At 42.6% G+C, this 18,434-nt stretch overlaps 1 protein-coding gene across 2 annotated transcripts in view; it reads right to left on the bottom strand.

The window, feature by feature from the left end:
- Positions 1-18,208, bottom strand: part of LOC115645715 (ATP-binding cassette sub-family B member 5-like) — a 72,054-nt gene extending 53,846 nt beyond the window's left edge. The window contains exons 1-5 of one of the 2 annotated variants that reach the window (XM_030550731.1): positions 18,065-18,208; positions 10,809-10,843; positions 7,855-7,949; positions 2,740-2,800; positions 2,120-2,270 (exon numbers count right to left, since the gene is read on the bottom strand). In XM_030550731.1, coding sequence (XP_030406591.1) covers positions 2,120-2,270; positions 2,740-2,800; positions 7,855-7,925 — 283 coding nt within the window. In that variant the 5' untranslated portion in view covers positions 7,926-7,949; positions 10,809-10,843; positions 18,065-18,208. The remainder of the gene's footprint in view (positions 1-2,119; positions 2,271-2,739; positions 2,801-7,854; positions 7,950-10,808; positions 10,844-18,064) is intronic. The other variant, XM_030550730.1, reaches the window with a different exon arrangement.
- Between the last annotated feature and the right edge of the window lie 226 nt (positions 18,209-18,434).

Genomic DNA, 18,434 nt, shown 5'->3' with positions numbered 1-18,434 from the left:
AAGCTTACTCAGAGCAGGCCTCAAGAAGAGCTCTAGGTAAGCTCAAAAGCTTGTATTGGACAAGCTTGGTGAGAGAGACAAGATATTACCTCACCCACCTTCTCTCTAATATCTTGATACCAACACGCAATGTTTAATTTGTAATGAAAGAGGTGCTGGGGCTCAAGCTTTTTTTTTTTTACATTCATAACTGACGTGGCAAACCCAGAGGTGCTGAGGCTGTGAAGTGCCAAGTCTAGAGATGCCAGGGCTCAGCCCTGACACAAATTAAGCACTGCCAACACGGCTACACCACCACCGCACACAACAATGTAAGCTGTTCATTATTTGCACCATCCGCCTTTAACTCTTCATTGCTGGTTCTCCACACCAGTATGCGTTGTAGTATCATTCCATTTATTACAACATTCCACTGAAATTGGAAGTTGTAACATACCTGCTATGCCAATTTCATTTATTTTGTGCCTGACATACAGCAGAAAAGGGGTTAAACTCAGTAATTGCCACATTATCATATCACCATTAGAATTATATGCCTGTGTTTCACTTGCATGTGGATTTTGCCGCCCGCCCCCTTCCCCCCATACTCAAATGCAACACTGAATAGCTGAAAATAATCACACAAAGATATTCATGCTAGGCAGGGTAATACTTTTTAGCCCAGATTTACCTCAGTTTACATCCACTTTTGCCTACATAAGCTAAGATGGTGGTTGTTTAGAAGGTAAAACTTAAGCTCTAAAAACACCTTTTCAACATCAGAAATATCAATTTGTGTCTTCTCTCTCCTACAGGAGCATACATTAGAAAGCCAGAGGGCTGAAGTTGGGGATTTCTCAGCTCTCAATTGAAGAGGCACCCATGTTGAATCTCCTATGGAGAGACCTTTTCTTCTCACAGCTGTTTCTCAGACCTTTGAGTTACACAGGTGTTTTTGTTTATATTGGATTAAAATTCCTCCCCCCTTAGTTGCTCAGGTTTTCCCAATTTAAAAATCCCACTAATTCTCTAGGAATCATAGTGTCTTTCTAGGCTATGGTAGTAAACACAACTGAATTCCTAAAGTAACACAGGAAACAGAAAAAAAATTGCATCTTTTTTTAAAAAAAAGGAGAGCACAAGAAGAGGGAAACTCCCTCTCAGGCTGTTGTATGTTGCAGGTGATCTTCTGGTTTTGAGTACCATAAAAATAAGAGGCTATTGTTTATTATTAGAATTAAATGCTTTTACAAAGCACAAACCCATGGATCACTAACTACTCCGGGGATGGCTTTTCCCCCACATTGTCTGGATTTCCTGGTAGCAAAGAGCTCTTAGAAGTCTTGTTGCCATGGGCTATGTGCTCTGCCCGTCTCTTTGAGGTGATAGAATCCACTGAGGGAGGTAAATGCTCCCTCCCCTCTGCTTCCATGCTCCCCATCCCAGCTCTGCCCTTTTTTACTGTCCTCTACCTGCATAAATAAAGTGGGGAAGAGACTCCAGGACCATGGTTATAACATTAAGTTACTGAGCACCATCAACCTGAATAAAGTAGAGCAGAAACCTTTATTTCCATAGGCAACACAGCCAGTGATATCTTGAAGAATATTAATGGGTCACCACTATTTGTAGAGCACATCAAGTAGGATTGGAATTTATTAAAATAAGTAACTCTTCCATGTAAGCATTTCTTCATGAAGACCCTGCCCATTGTCATAAGGTGGAATCCATCCCTGTGCAGAGGCTTGCAACACCGCTTAAGTCCTCTCAAGGACTATTAAGCCTTGTGTGAGATTTGTAGCAAGGGATGAATTTCACCAATAAAATGAATGGCCACGATGAGTGAAGTTTAAACAAATTAAATAAACTGAAGAAAACTATTACGTTTACGTGAAGACTTACTGCTTCCCAAACTTTTCTCTCAGGTAAGGATGATCATTACTTAGCCATGAAAACACCCACATAGCCAAGCTCTGCTACAGGAATAAAGTAAAAAAAAAAAACAACAGACAAATTGGACTTACTTTTAGCCCTTCTTTTCACAGGAAAACTAAGGTGATCATAAGGAAATAAATGGGTGAGGGGAGAGGAACATACGAACAAAAGCAAAATAAATAAAGTATATGAACTGTTTCCTTACGTAAACTCTCCTGGGATATACAACCACTCACAAAGCCATCGCTCATTTCACCAAAAACCAATGACATCAGAGGAAGGCAAACTCCATTCAGTAGTGCTGCTATTGTTCCAAATACCATAAGAGTTATATCCAGCCCATCTGCATATCGAAACTGAAGGGAATGAGTAAAAGAAGTAAATATCAGATTATTTTAGTCAGTGGATACCAGTATGGCTTCCTGGTTGTTTGAATGTTAATAAAATAAACTATTTACAATAAAATGTTAGGAAGTTAATGCTCTGATTCATTTAACATTAGAACAGTATTTTGGATTATATGTCACATCACCATCAATGGAAATATAAAAGAGGTATAGAAAAGTTCAAGTGGCATCTCTTCCACATTACCCTGTGTGGAGGAAATGCCTACAGATGGCATTGGGAGTGCTTCACATGGATAGAGAACAGCATTTGTACTTAGTTGTTACAGAGTTAACTACAATTCCAAAGCAGGTGACGGACAAAAATGAATGCAACAAACCTGGGATATTATGACTTCGGAAGACATGAAAACTCACATTTCACTGCATGTGTACTAGACCAACATGTAATTACTATCATTACAAGTGTATTCTTGCTTACAATTGTGATTGGACCAACGATTTCAGATGGTTTGCTTTTTTCTTCTTTTTCTTTGTGTCTCCTGAAAAATAGAAATTAAACACGGGACGTTTCCACTTTCACAAGATTGGCACAAATATGTACATCATTTTACTTCCTACAGGGCCAGCTCTAGACACCAGCGCTCCAAGCATGTGCTTGGGGTGGCGCTTTCCAAGGGGTGGCACTCCATTCCCCCTCCCCCATTTTTTTTGGTGGGGCGCACAGAGCCAGGAGCCGGCCCTGAACCAAGATGTTCCCTGTCAGCTGAGGCTTTCAGGCTGAGCTGAAACTGACACTGCAGTTCTGAGGGGCTGAGCTCTGGGGCATGATGCTCTGGCTCTCCAGCGGCAGGGCAGCTTGAACCCACAGTCCAGCCTGGATGTGAGGAGCCAGGGAGGTAGGGAAGTGGGGCCCGGGATGCAGGTCCGGCTGCCGCCACCGCTGCTGCTCTGAGTCTCCCCAGGGGGGCGCGGCGTTTCCCCGCCTGAGTGGGCTGTGCAGGGTGCTGCCGGGCTGGGCAGGGGGCACGGATCTTGGCTCGCGCGCTGATGGGGCGAGTGGCTGCGCAGCCCAAGCTGCCAGGGAGCTGCTACCACCCCCTCCTGCCTCTGGACCCAGCCCACTGTGCACCTCCCCTGCCTCAGCCCTGCGCTGCCTGCCCTGGGTGAGGAGAGGCAGAGCCTGGCTCTGAGCGGTGCAGCTGGGGATACTGCCCCATCGGGGGACCCCCGTGGCTTGGACACCTGGGGGTTCAGTGTCTGTCCTCTCGGCTCTGCCTGCATGGGGCGGGGGAAGCAGCTGTCAGCACCTGCCCCTCTCAGCCCTTGCACCCTTCATCCTGCTGGCAGCCTCTTCAATTGTACCTCCCCCCATCACTCCTTCGCCGCACCCCTTCCCCTTGTACTCTCCCTTCACCCACAGCTCTCCCTTTATAGCCTTCTCCAGCCTTCTCCTCCTCCCCCTCCCCTTCCCCCTGCACCTCTTCTCCCGCAACCCTCCTGATACCCTCTCTCCTCCTCCACCCTCCTCCACGAGTACGTCATATCCTGCTTCTCTACCTGTGTAGACCCCCCAAGCACCCGCACACCTGCTCCTCTGCCTGAACCCTTTTTACTAGATCCCCATCCCTTTCAAGGTTTGAGGTTTAGTCCCTATGCCTTCCAAGTGCATTTGGAGCACTAAAGATGGGGTTGCGGGGGATGAGGGGGGGGTGAGATTTATATTAAAGTGAAATAAAAATAGGAGAAACAGTTTGATCCCCACCGCAAGTGTAAATGGGGATTGCTGTGGTGAATGAGGAGGTCATGTTTGGGGAGGGGGAGCCCAGTGTTGGGGTGGCCCTGACTTCCTAGCTATCTCGTGTACTTACATAGCCCCCATTGCCATAGGATCTGAGTGCATCACAATATTTTAAGAGTACTTACACTCACAACACCCTTGTGTGGTAAGGAAGTACTATAATCCCTGTTTTGCAGATGGGGGATGAAAGACAGAAAGATTAATGACAAAACTCTCAGGATTCCACCATTGACTTCAATACATTCAGGGGTTCACATTAGGTGACTTGCCCAAGGTCATACAGGAAGCCTAGAGCAATGCAGGAAATTGAACCCACGTCTCTTGAGTCATAAAGTAGTGCTGTAACCACCAGACCATTTGTGTTGGCTCTAATACCATTTGAACTCGGGCTGTTCTGGCAGACGTGGTAATACTGTTAAACCACTGAACCTTAATGGAATCTTAAAGTAAAACATAAAAAACAAAAACTGAAAAAGAAAAAAAGGATGTAGTAAGTAGGCTACACAGATTAAAGTCATGATCCTGCAAGTGCTCCATGTGGCTGAATCCCTATATCCATATGGAGGCGGTGTCAGTATCAGGACTATAGGGCTCTTATCCACATCAGTAGTTTCTATTTGTGTGATGTTTGCAGTGTTGGTGTAGCTGTGTTGGTCCCAGGATATAAGAGACACACCGTAGACAGGGTAATATCTTTTAGTGGACCAACTTCTGTTGGTGGATAGCTCAGTCTTGTCCTTTCCACCAGTAGAAGCCGGTCCACTAAAAGAGGATCTCTCACCTACCTTGTCTCTCTTTACTCATGTTGAGTAATTCTATTGATTCCAGTGGGAATATTTATGTGACTAGAGGGGAAGAGGCGGGGGTGGGAGGAAGACCCACCTGTATATCTCCTCACCTAAATTAATTCCAACCCCAGCAATTCTGTATTATCTTTGGGAGACACACAGTTTTGTGTTTTGGGGAAGAAGGGATGCAAATCTATGTAAAGAAGAAAATTATGCAACTAGGATAGTAAAAACATTACTATTGTTTTGTTTCTTTTTTTTTTTTTGCACGGGTAACATAAGATGTTTCTTCTCCAAAGCTGGGTTAGTAATAGGAAATAAAAATGTAACTTGATTTGCTGGGAAAAGACAAGAAATTAAGGCCCAAACCTTAGTAGCTGTTTCTTTTAAAGTGACAGCCCTTCCAGTCTCTCTGGTGGGAGGGAAAGAGAGGGGGCAGAGATACCAGCCAGTCTCTCTCACCCAGGGCAGGTCCTTGAAGATGGGGAAGAAACAGCTATTGAAGCTGTCAGTGACCAGCATGAGCTGGAGCAGGGATGAGGGATCCCTCCTGGGACACCGGCCTCTGTGACCTCTGGACCCAGCTCCCTGCTTTCCAAAACCTCAAGATGCCGTCTCCTCACTCTGCCTCCTCCATCCCTTCCACTTCTAGGCCCACTCCAGAAGGAGAGATAGCAGTTTGGGGAAGATATACATGTGCTGCATGACAATGCAAAGGGGTGGGGGAAGCCCCATACATACACACCCCTCAGAATGCAATGCATGTGTGAAGTGGGATCCTGGTGATGAGGAAATTGGGAATGCAGCATATGCACAGAATTGTGCAGCTCTTGATTAGCTAGTTCCATAGGTCAGTGTGCAGCAACCTGGCATGTATAGACTTTATCTGTACATGTATTATACAGAGTATTATAGACTTTTAGCCCCATGCATTTTTTGTAGTGACCCTGCCACTTGGCCCCCTCCTTAGGAAGAGGCTGGCTGGGCTCCAGCTGGCAGTGAGAAGGGCATGTCAGGGATGGGGCTACAGTCTACAGTGCTGTGGGCCACAGGGCAGCCTGTAAAGATTTTTGTAATATAGATAGACTCTCAGGGCTGAGTTACTCCTGGGGCCTCTCCACCTCACACAGCAGCCTAGAATTGAAAGGGTACAAAAGGTGACCGAATTCTGTGCTGCTTCTCTTAAATTGTTATCGTTGGTGACCTTTTAATTTTCAAAGTTTTTTATTTTTTTAACTGCATAGAGGAAAGATGTAAGATACAGTCAAAATGACCACAGTTTGTGGCCCAGCTTCAACCCAGTGCTGGCATAGACAATGACCCTGCCAACCTTTGTTAGAAATGATGTAACATTCATCCCAAAACTGCAGCCCCGAGGAGGCTACCGGGTACCATCACAACCCACAAGTTGGTGATATTAGTTGGGGATGGCGCATAGCCATGGGTTGCCAGGATGTGCTGATTCAACCTCAACGGGGCTTCTATGCCATTTAAAGCTGACTACCCTCAACAAACCCTACAGAAGCATAGGTGGTGGCAACACCTTCCTTCAGGGTGAACATCCCTTTTGGGACTAGGGAGCTACAGGGGGATAGGGAGCTGTAATTTATATCTCTCTGAGCCATCTTGTGACACTTGCCCTTTTTAGATGTGCTGCCAGACTGGAATGCATGCCAAAAGCAAAGCAGCATATTGAATATCTTTTTATACATTATTAGGAAATCAATAAAAAGCCTGCACAGCTCCTCTGAGATGAGAAATTAGAGAAAATGGCTGTGTAGGTGGAACACTTGGAAAACCATTCCAACAGCAGCAGTCCCCAGGGGCTCAGATTAGCACAAGTTTACTTAAAATAGAAACAAACACTTTTGTAAAGAACAAGAAATTCAATCCATTGCTGGGCACATGACACAAAACTTTGAGAATTAAAGATGAAATCCACTCTGAAGCCAGTGGGCCTGAACCCAGACTCACTTAAAACTGATGTAAATCAGGAGTAATTCCATGGAAGTCAGTGGAGTTACACCAGTAGAAAACCTTTGTGAGAAGAAAATAAGGCTCATTAGCTGGTTTCTATATGTGCATTACCCTTCTTGACCTGAAAGCTTAGCCAAATTCTGGGTGTTACAAGTTGTTCGAATTAGGAGGGAAAACTGATGGTAAAATCAGAGGTTTTCTTTGAAGCAAGTTTGTTTATTTACAAGGAATGTCCTGTTTTCCCTGAATACTGGAGGAATCAAACAATAGGAGTTAGTTCTTTGCTTACTGCTTCAAGCCTCTTCAGCCAGCTTCTCCAGACCCAGAAGGCCCTGCTCTTGGCTTCTTCCTGGATCACACTCTGGACACCCTATGCTTGTTCAAGCTTTCTCTGTCTCTCCTTGTCTCTGTCTGCTCGTCTCTGAGTATGTCTACACTTAAAATGCTACAGTAGTACTGCTTCAGCACTGCAGCACTTCAGTGTAGACATTCACTATGGTGGTGGAAGGAGTTCTCCTGGCACTCGAGTTAATTCACCTCCTCCATGAGAGGCAGTAGCTAGGTCAATGGAAGAATTCTTCTGTTGACCTAGCACTGAGGGTTAGGTTGGTCTTTCAGGAGTGTAGGTTTTCACCTCCCACCCCCTAGAGACATAGCTATGCTGATGTAAATGTTCAGTGTAGACTAGTCCTCTATCTCCTGCTTCTCTCTCATTAACACACCGCCTTAGCCAAAGGATGCCTAGCCTAGCATTCTGCCTATATAGCTCAAATTCCTGAGTGGCATTGGGTGAGCATGAGCACATCTTTTTAGAGCACTATTGATTCTTACCCTGAATGAAGGGTGGCTGCTGCACTCATCAATATAAGGAGCTTTAAGCCAGCTACGACACCTGCTTCATTCTGAAAGTTATACTAAGGTTGTTTGAGACAGTTTGCCTCACTGAGCTATTGAAAAACAACAAGAAAAAAGACAACCCAAACAAGATCCAAAGCCAAATATAGACAAGAGGTGAGACCCAAACACTTACCTGTCATCTACATCCACATTAGTAGAATACTTTGGTGCCTGTCCAGCAATTTCTAAGTCAATGTCTTCCATAATTATGTGGATAGGTTGTTTATTCTAAAATAAAATGCCGTGCTGTTAATATCATTACTCACCACGAAATCCAATATTGGACACACTTTGTTTAGGTGACACTGATGAGAAATCTCAAATATAACAACTTTATATTAGATATATTATTAGCTTGTCCATTGAATCTTGTTTAAAATTTATTAAAAACAGAATTAACCTTTTGTGACATCATCTGATTAAAATATGACCACATAGATCATTGCTGAAACCACTGTTATATATTTGCAACAAAACTTGTACAAAATATGATACGTAAGATGTCTACGGAAAGGTTATGATTTGCTGAAGATGATTATGCTATTTGTATGCATGTATCATTTTTGTATTTGAAGTTATGAGTATTGGCTCTATACCTGTATTTCAAATGTTTGCTCCTGGGATAGCACCCACAAGGTATTTAGCCTGCACATCTTGAAGGAACTATTCAAATAGAATGGCCCATTACAGTACACTTAACTTAAAATTGAAGACACCTATCTACTCTTAATGGACTTCTGTGACTAGGCGAAATCATGCATGGACATGCGACTCGAAACACCATCTTGCTACTGTAAATTTCTACAGTAAGAATAATGGGGTTCCCTCCACATGGCAGAAGATATAAAAGGCCTGGAAACATCTCAGTTTTGCCTCTTTCCTGCTCCAGCCTCTTTTCTGCTCAAACTTCTGGACTATGGGCTCAGGGCTGGGGCAGGAGCGTGGGGCTGGGGTGTTATAAACAGATAGCTAAGGGTTAATGTCTCTTTCACCCATAAAGGATTAACAAACAGTGACCTGGAAACACCTGACCAGAGGGCCAATAAGGAGACAAGATACTTTCAAATCTCGTGGAGGGAAGCCTTTGTTTGTGGGGTTTGGGTTTGGCTTTGTTCTCTCTGGGTCCTGGACGGGACTAGAGGTGCAACCAGGTTTCTGCCAATGTCCCTGCTACAGTCTCTTATCTATTCAGAATTGTGAGTAAGAAAAAAGGCGGTTATAGCCTTTTAATTTGTTCTCTTATTTGCATATGTGTACTTGCTGGAAGTAGCTTAAATTGTGTTTCTGCTGGAGAAAGTTTCTTTCTATTGTTTATAAGTTGAAAGACCCTGTAACTGTTTACCATCTAAAGTGCAGAGATAAACCTTTTACTTTTTTTCTTTCTTTTTTATTAAAAGTTTTGCTTTTAGGACCTGTTGATTTTTCTCTCCTAATTAAGGCTCTAAGAAATTGAGTCTGTATATACCAGGGAATTGGTGGGAAGCAAGAAGGGAAAGGTAAATTTGTATTGCCTCCGGGTGAAGGGGAGAGAGAAACTTGATCTCTCTGTGTTGTGTTTCAAGGAATTGATTCACGGTATCTCCTAGTGTTCCCAGGGCGGGAAGGAGCTGGAAGGAAGAAGGGAGGGGGAAGGGAATGGTTTATTTCCCTTTGTTGTGATACTCAAGGAAGTTGGGTCTTGGGACCCTCAGGGAAGGTTTTTGGGGGAGACCAGAGTCTATCAGGTGCTGTACTCTCAGATCTGGCAGAAGATATAAAAGGCCTGGAAACATCCTAGTTTTGCCTCTTTCCTGCTCCAGCCTCTTTTCTGCTCAAAATTCTGGACTATGGGCTCAAGGCTGGGGCAGGAGCGTGGGGCTGGGGTGCAGGGTTACCTCGGGCGGCTTCCATTCAGCGGTGCAGGGGGGGCTAAGGCAGGCTGCCTGCCTGTTCTGGGTCTGTGCTGCACCCTAGAAGCAGCCAGCAGGTCCAGTTCATAGGTGGGAGTGGAGGCGGAGAGGAGGGGAGAGGGAAGAAGCAACGTGCCCCAGGACAGGTAGGGACCAGCCTGCATTAGTGCCACAGCACAGCTGACTGGACTTTTAATGGCTCAGTTGGCGGTGCTGACCAGAGCAGACATGATCTCTTTTCAATCAGGTGTTCCAGTCAAAAACTGAACACCTGGTCACCCTAACCAAGAACTTTGCATTTATTGTATATATTTGACTCCTTTAACCAATTTTAACTCTCATCTTTCTTTCTTTTTATAAATAAACCTTTAGATTTTAGATACTAAAGGATTGGCATCAGCATGATTTTTGGGTAAGCTCTGAGTTGTATATTGACCTGGGTGTGTGGCTGGTCCTGTGAGATCAGAAGAACCTTTTATTTGAGGAGACTGGTTTTAAAGAACCATTCATCTCTAAGTCGAGTGTTTTCAGTGGTGATAGAAGGTCTGGTATGTCTAAGGAAACTGCTTTTATGGCTTCTTGTTAGCCAGTGTGGTGAAACAGAAGTTTACTTTTGATGCTGGTTTAGTATATCTCATGGGAGAATAACCTCCAGTTTTGGGGTGCGTCCACCCTATTTCTCAGCAGTTTGTCCTCAATTTGGTATTCTCAGTAATGACCCACAGAGGCATGGTTACATGTGTTTTCTCCAATATTACCACTTTTTTTCTAGTTACCCTATTGAATGAGTTGTCTTGCTCCCTTCGATTAAATAAGCAGCTATGAGAGTCAAAGGAAGCAGAAGACACAATAGCTTCGGACATGTCAAATATTACAGACACAAGTACAGTGCATGGAGTATACTTGCTCTATGACAGGAGTTCTCAAACTGGGGGTTGGGATTCCTCAGGGGTCATGAGGTTATTATGTGGGGGGTCGCGAGCTGTCAGCTTCCATCCCAAACCCCGCTTTGCCTCAGCATTTATAATAGTGTTAAATATATATAAAAGTGTTTTCAATTCATAATCGGGGGGGTTACACTCAGAGGCGAGCTATGTGAATGAGATCACCAGCAGAAAAGTTTGAGAATCACTGCTCTATGACACTATTCCAAGTTCACACTGAGAAAGATGACAAATTATGAGGAAAAAAAGCTTACCTATGAAGAGAGACTGAAAAGGTTGGTATTCTTTCCTGAGGAAGGCGATAAATAAGAGAGGCCATGATAAAAGTATTAGAATAATGAATGGTATAGAGAAGATGGATAAGGAAAACAGAAGTTCTCAATCTCATAATACGAAAACAAAGGCCTATTAATCTGACACTTATTAGGAGCATAAAAATGTGCTTCAAAGTTGTTTTAGGGACCATGTCTGGTATAATCACCTGCACAGTATGTCAATTGTGTCAAATTGAGATCCATTTCTTTTTATAAAGTCCCACATGGAGGAAATTAGAAGCATGGTACCAGGTACCCTATTTTAGAGATGCCTCTTGCTTTAGTCTTCACTCAGCAAGGGAAAATATGAAACAAGTTATCCAATACCACATACTTACAAAAAAAATCACAGCATGCTTTATAAACAGAAACAATTCTTTTGCACTGATGTGCTAAAAGAATAAGAAATCTCACTCTCAGTTCATAAACTGCAGTGGAGCATGTAGCTTCAGAGGGTTTTACTGGGCAGCATCCGAAATAGCTCAAGGGTGTACAGAAGATGAACAGTGAATAGCAAATTTCAACAGAAATATTAGTTCAGCTGGAACCAACTTCCTGTCTTTTATCATGGACTGTTTTAATGTATGATCCTATTGTTTTCCTGGTAATTATTTCTCTGCTCTGATATAATACTTCCAAGAATATCATTTTTAATTACTCTTTTACATATTTCCTTTTATTGTATTTATTTACTATTTTTCAGTGCATCCATCAAAAATTAGCATAACAAATGTTAATTAAGGAAAAATACACTTTAGGCATCAAAGCAGGAATAATACACTTTAGGCAAAACCATAAGTAGATGGGCATGGTGCCATGCCCTGATTTAACAAACTCAGGCTCTTTTGCACAAATGGAGAAAGTAAGTTTCAGAGCTGAGCTCATCTTCCTGATGACAGCTCCTGAGCATTCAAACATAGGGCCTCTCCGAGCCTAGGGGTACAGCTACACTGCAAAGACAACCCTGTAGCAGGGAGTCTCGGGGTTCGGGCCACCTGACTCAGGCTCTCACAATGGGGCTACAAATAACAGGGTGGACTTTCCCGCTTGGGCTGGAGCCTGGGTGCTGAAACCCAGTGAAGGGGGTGTCTCTCAGAGCCAGAGACACTTGCCCCATCCCACTAGGTTTCAGAACCCGGGCTCCAGCTGGAGCGGGGAAGTCTACACTGCTATTTGTAGCCCCATTGCACAAGCTTGAATCAATTGAGACTCACTCACTGCCACAGGGTTGTTTTCTGCAGTGTAAATTGACCCTGGTAGCCAATAGGAATTCAGTGCCATCTATACAATGCTAGTACAATACAGTACATGAAATCCCTGCTAAGCAATTGGGCTCCTTATTCTCTCCCATCTGAAGGGGCTTTACGTGTAGCCAAAAATCTAAAAAAAGGGACATACTAGAAATAGAAATAGATGGAGTTCAGAGACAGGTAATGAGGTCAGTCAGAGGGGACATCATAGAGACATACAAAATAATGAATGTTACAGAAAAGTTACATCTGATACTCCTGTTTACCTTCTTTCATAAAATGAGAACACGAGACATTTGATTAAGTTGTAAGGCAGCACATATAAAAACTGAAATATTTCATTTCAATTCAATATAATTAATCTGTGGAATTCATTGTCATTAAACATCACTTTGGCCAAGACCTTAGTCTTGAAAAAAAATGATTAGACCTTTATATGGATAGTGAGACCATCAACAGTTACATTAGATGGGATTTTTTTTTTAAAATTAGACCACACATAGTTCCCAATCAAATGCCCATTGAAATCAGTGGGACTCATTCCATTGACTTCAATGCATATTCAGTCAGGCTCAAATTCTCTTAGGTTAGGACACGAGCCAGCCTCTGAATAATAAGGTTTAGAAAGAATCTTCCAATATGGGGTTTTTTACACCTTCCTAGAATCTGACACTGGTCACTGTCAGAGCCAGGATATTGGAATAGCTGGACCGTATCTAGTATGGCAATTCCTATACTCCTAAATCTATTAATAACAAACAATTGTGCATTGTAGTTAACAAGCAAATACTGAATTTGTTTAATTTTTTTCATTTAGGGCCCAATCCTGCTCTCATTGACATAAACATACACAACTCCTACGAACTTGAGGTTTCTAAAAAAAACTTTCAATAAAATTGTGCCCCTTCGAAAATGGCCAGCATAAATGGTAGAATCATAGAAATGTAAGGCTGAAAGGGACCTCGAGAGGTCATCTAACCACTCTTCCCATGCCAAGGCAGGACCAGGTTACCTAGAGCATCCCTCATGTGTTTGTCTAACCAGTTCTTAAAAATCTCCAGTGACAGGGATTCGACAACCTCCCTAGGTTTTAGGAACGATCTTGCTTTATGAGCAGGTTATTCAATAAATATATTAGTGTCAACATGTTGTTTGCAATTTTGTTGTAGCCATATTGGTCCCAGGATATTAGAGACCCTGATATTATTGGTCCAATAAAAGATATTACCTCACTCAACTTGTCTCGAGTTTTAATACTTTTTAAAAAAGGATTTTAAAAAAATGTAGATGACATAACTTATTTTGGATGAGAAGGAATTGGTGAAGTGATTTAGAGAATAATTGACTCAAGCACCTTCCAGCCTCAGACACATTTCAGGTCATTTAAGCTTATTTCACCAAACCAACAGTACCTGAAAGGGTAACGTTTATCATTAACATCATACACAGCATGATCTGACACAGAGTAATTGGTACTTAAACTCTTTTGTACATCAGCAAGATTTGAGTTCTGCACCAGGGAGGTAAAAATAAAGAGAACCTGTAAGTCCCCAACCGAATGTTCTTTAAGCTTACTGGGCAAAATTCTTCCCTGCTATAAATTCTAGAGCAGTCAATTTACTTGTACTAGGGATGAATTTGGCCCACAAATGACACAAAACAAACATACTGACCTGATGTGCCCTTAGCTAGCAGGGTTACCTCCACCAGCATATTTCTCATCCACAAACGCTTCAGAACTGTCCTTAACTATTTTAAGATCAACCAGTACAGTGAGACTCTTATGTGCACCTAATGAGTCATGTCATTACCTATGAAGCAGACGTCAGGTTCAATGGTCAATCACAATATAAACTTTCGACATTTCATAATACATTCTAGGATTACTAATTTGTAACAGCAATACCTAGAGATTCACTGTTATGAGGGATTTTTCACACAGACACAATATGTAGAGCAATTAAACTGCTTTACAAAATTGTGTTACTTTGTTCTGTGGCAATGTGGTTTGATACAGAAGTTGCTAATTCAACCCCATCTCTCCTGTGCGCCACATTACACACACATGGAGACTTTCCCCAGTCCTCCATTATTCCCCACGATAGTATCATGCAGACTCTCCACCCTCTCCCCTTTCCCACACCTATTCTCCGTGTTGATTGGATAAGGTGCATTAAGTAGGTTTTACAAAGAAATTTTAGGTTATTGGTTTAATGGTTATTTCTTGTATTATTCTCCACAGGTCTCCCCAGTTAAGACGGTCACTGTTTACCATTGCTCCGAGTAGGAGTGGAGACGTCAGCGTTCCTGGAACATAGCGATCCATTTACTTGCAGAGAGAAGAAACATAAGGAGCAGATGAAAGGAGGTGTTGGCCACCTTTAATAAAGAAAGGCAGTAGTCTCAGTCCCATTGAAAAACAATAGGAGCTGGCTGCCATTTTGAAAGTGGGCAGTTTTTGGCAAGTTTCTCTGAAAGAGAACATTATTCTTTACCCTCTGCTGAAGAAAAAACTTCAGTGATGAAGATTAGTGAGAAAAAGTAATCATTAATCACTTAAAGACTCTTCAAAAAATACCCTAAGTCCCTAACTGTCCTTACACCAGATCAGCTCAAGGTTCAGCCCCTGCCAATTTTTATGTAGCTAGATAATAACTTAGTTAAGATCATCTGGAACAAAACAGGTCTTGAATAAAAGGGCCTGTTTAACTTTTTAAATTTAAATTGGTTAATAGATTTACTTATAAGTTCTCATAAAATTCGTGCTATATTCAGAGTAAGTGCTGTAGTGTTGGGGAAGATAGTGTTTTCTTCACATGTAGAGCAAGAATTAAGTAAGTAAAAAACAGCTCAACCTTAACTACGGAGCTGTAACCAGTGCCTCCATCTTATGGGCACACATATAGATACACACTGTATGACTAAGGTATATGAAAGATTTTTTGCCTTTTTACCCTTTTCCTTGGGGTAACTGTTTTGCTTTTTCAAGCAATTCTCACACCACATACAAGACCAGTACGCTTGACTCAAACAGCTTTACAAGACACTGGGACCTCTCCCATCAATATGCATAGCGGATTTCTCTGTTAGCATTAGCTTTTCTGTTTGCAACTGAGATATTTGGTCCCACAATGTCTAATTGACAATCTGGCAAAACACCAAGATTTGAAAGCGGAGGCTCTGGGTTTGTATGAAAGCTTTTTCTGTCTTCCTCACTCTGAGTGTTCCTAATCTCTAGGATGGTGAATTTCTTTTATGGGAAACACCTTTCATGGATGCTAAAAAAACAATATAGATCTTGGGGTATGCATCATCCAAATCAATTTTCCATTTAACAGAGACTTGAAGAGGATGGCTATGATGTGTTTAAGTACTGACTTTGGAAAAAAGCTCTACTCAGACAGTTTTCATAGGAGAAAGATGCTTGTCTGAAAATATAAGCATATTTCTCCCCCCAAATTAGGATCCTAAAATGTTGCCATCATCTGATGATGAAGAGAGTCATAAAATGGAATGGCCTTTTTATTAATAGCACTTCCAAAAAAAATGATGGCAGTTTGATTAGTAACTGGGAGCGTGTGTCACATTCTTATCAAAGCACCTTCTCCTCAAAACAATCTCTGCAGAACATTTTGGAAGAGAGAGGAGCCTCATGATGCTGTCCATCCCCATTTCCCTTGTGATCATTTCTTACATTAGCATTTGACCCTGTTCACAACACCAAGGTCAAATTGACTCTTGCAATCCCACAACAGGCTCCCTACATCAGGCGAAGCTGTATTCCAAGGCATAGAAATGTGATTACCCCTCCTCCTCCTACGATTGGGCTCCAACATTTCCCTGAGAGCTCAGCTCTTCATCTCTTCTGGTGCTTTAACACCAACACCTTTAAGCTACCCGCCACCTTGTGGCATCAGCCTTTTATCCCCTGCTGACTCCTGTGCAGCTTGATAGTTCATCACAGGACGCTCTTGCAGCCAGCTTCACCAGGAGAAGAGACACACATGTGACAGGTTTTGAAAGAGTCACCAACTTCTTCACTGTGCCATGAGAGTAGCCATAGAAACTTAGGCCCAGATCCTCAAAAAATATTTAGGCTCCTAACTTCCTTTGAAATCAGTAGAAGCTGAGTGTTTAAATGCCTTGGAGGATTTGGGCCTTACTGCCAGTTGGCAACTTTGGCAGTTTTCCTTGCCTTCAGCTCTCCCCTACTGTGAGGGTACATGTACATTTCTTTGAAATTGCAGCAGGAGGCAAGGCAGGAAAGGGCTGGGGAAGGTTCTAAGCACAGTGGGAGACAGAACGACTTCAAGGACAGTGTTGTTTGTATTTCTAATATAGTTCCTTGCACATTGTAAGAAGAAAGTGACTCTTCCTGCAATTCTTAATCATGTTCACGTGATGCCTGCCGTCACCCATTTGCAGGCCAAACAGAAACAAGGTAGAGGGGCAGGTTTTGGAGTTCTGTTTTTGATCCTACTTCCCCTCAGCAACTGAAGCAGCTCCCATGGAATTGTGGGCCCTTAACATAGTTGGGGAAGGATTTCTGCCCCTGTGATATTTCATCAGGGATGTAAGCAGACTTGGCAATCTTTGGGCTTCTTTCTGCCAGAACCTAGCTTGCAGATAACCTTAGGTTGTCCCCGAACACATGAGGTTTGAAGACAGCAAACAGCAGTAACACTATCACACCCACAGATTCCAACAAGGATTTCAATAGGAATCGGGGGAAAGAAGGAGGAAGTTATTTTCTATTAAGCCATTGAGAAGTCAGCTTCAGACTTGCGGCTACCCACCAATCCTCCAGGCCCTTGGAAATCTGTTATCACTGAAATGCCAAAGTGCGGGCAGGATGCAGCTTTATTATGGTGGCAATTCAATGCAGTCAGTAAAGTTCCGGAGTAATAAGGCTGCTGGCAAAAGGGAAGAGATGGACAATTTTATTTGTGAATATTTTTCTAAGGAGAAAATAAAGCAAAGATTAGGAAGTGGTGATGGATACAACTCAACGCCTCCAGTCCACTCACCCAATACTTCAAGCCCTTAGCTAGACAACATTCTTTTCTTCCTAATGCTTGAGACAGAAAAGTTATGAGTCACTGACAACTCTGACAGAGCTTGCTAGGAATCAGCTACTGTTTGGAGTACATTGGTATTAGAAGAGCCCGGCACTTCATGCGGGTGTGAAGGTCAGTGGCACTGAGCTTAGCCACTGGGATTTACTGAGGCTCAGACAGTTCTCATAGGTCTTGACTCATACATTGGCACTTCCCTCAGCCCAGAGCTGGACAAAGCAGAGTATTTATTGACAATCTTTTGGTGTTAATGACATCTCTGCAGACAGACACGGATTTTTTTTAATAGAAGTTACTCTTTCCTCATAGTTATTTGACTAACACTTTCTGTTAATATATAGGTTGTTCAAAATTGATCCACTTCGAGCCTGTCTCCAGCTCTTTGCTATTCATTATTTGAGATATGTGATTGGTTACTTAAGCCGCACAGTATCATATCTGGTCTCTGGCCGGATGACAAATTTTACAGCTAGGCACTATTCTGGTTTGAATAGTGAAAATCCTTATTTGCATGTGCACAAGAACAGTCACCATTGCTACAGATGGTCAAAAATAACATTTGAAAATTAAAAATAGAAAAAAAACCAAAGTGGAGCTTTGTGAAAATGTTTTCCAACCAGCTGCAGACTAACACTGAGGAATGACTGAACAGCCACTAATTTGCACCAATGTTCACAGAAAAGTGAGCAAAAAGGGATGTGGCTAATTCCCAAAGCTATTAATATTTAGTGAAAGTTCTCAAAAAACATTTACCCACCATTTGCCTAGCTCCAATTGACACCGTGGTTCATTAACATGCAGCTTAAAGATTTGCTAACCTGCTGCAGACTTTGCCTCTGCATGAGAAAGCGAGAGTGTGTGAATAATTTACCTTCTTTGGTCATGCTGAGCAAGGTCTATCTTCTTCTCTTATCGCCCCAGAGAATAGCTGATGACTCAAGGGTGGGATTTTCTTTATTTCTGTGGAAGGAGATCACCGTTCTCTTCCAGAGTACCGCATCCAGATGAGGTTTTCCTTCTGAGCCACAGCCGACAAGTGCATTTAGCCACTCCTCCTCCCTAGGCAGCAGCTAATAGAAGAGGGGATGTGATCACATCTAAGGTCCAGTCCCACAGGCAATCTTTCTCCTATGCTCCTGATCTGCACCCCAATCACCCCCATGGGAGATCAACTCACACAGACATTTCCTAGTAGTCTGTATTTATAAGTTTTCAAAATGTATAGGTATTTCTGGTGTGTG

This window comes from Gopherus evgoodei, chromosome 2 (assembly GCF_007399415.2).
Source record: "Gopherus evgoodei ecotype Sinaloan lineage chromosome 2, rGopEvg1_v1.p, whole genome shotgun sequence".
Taxonomy (NCBI): domain Eukaryota; kingdom Metazoa; phylum Chordata; order Testudines; family Testudinidae; genus Gopherus; species Gopherus evgoodei.
Note: the sequence above shows the minus strand (reverse complement) of the source record. Positions and strands in the feature narration are given on the sequence as shown.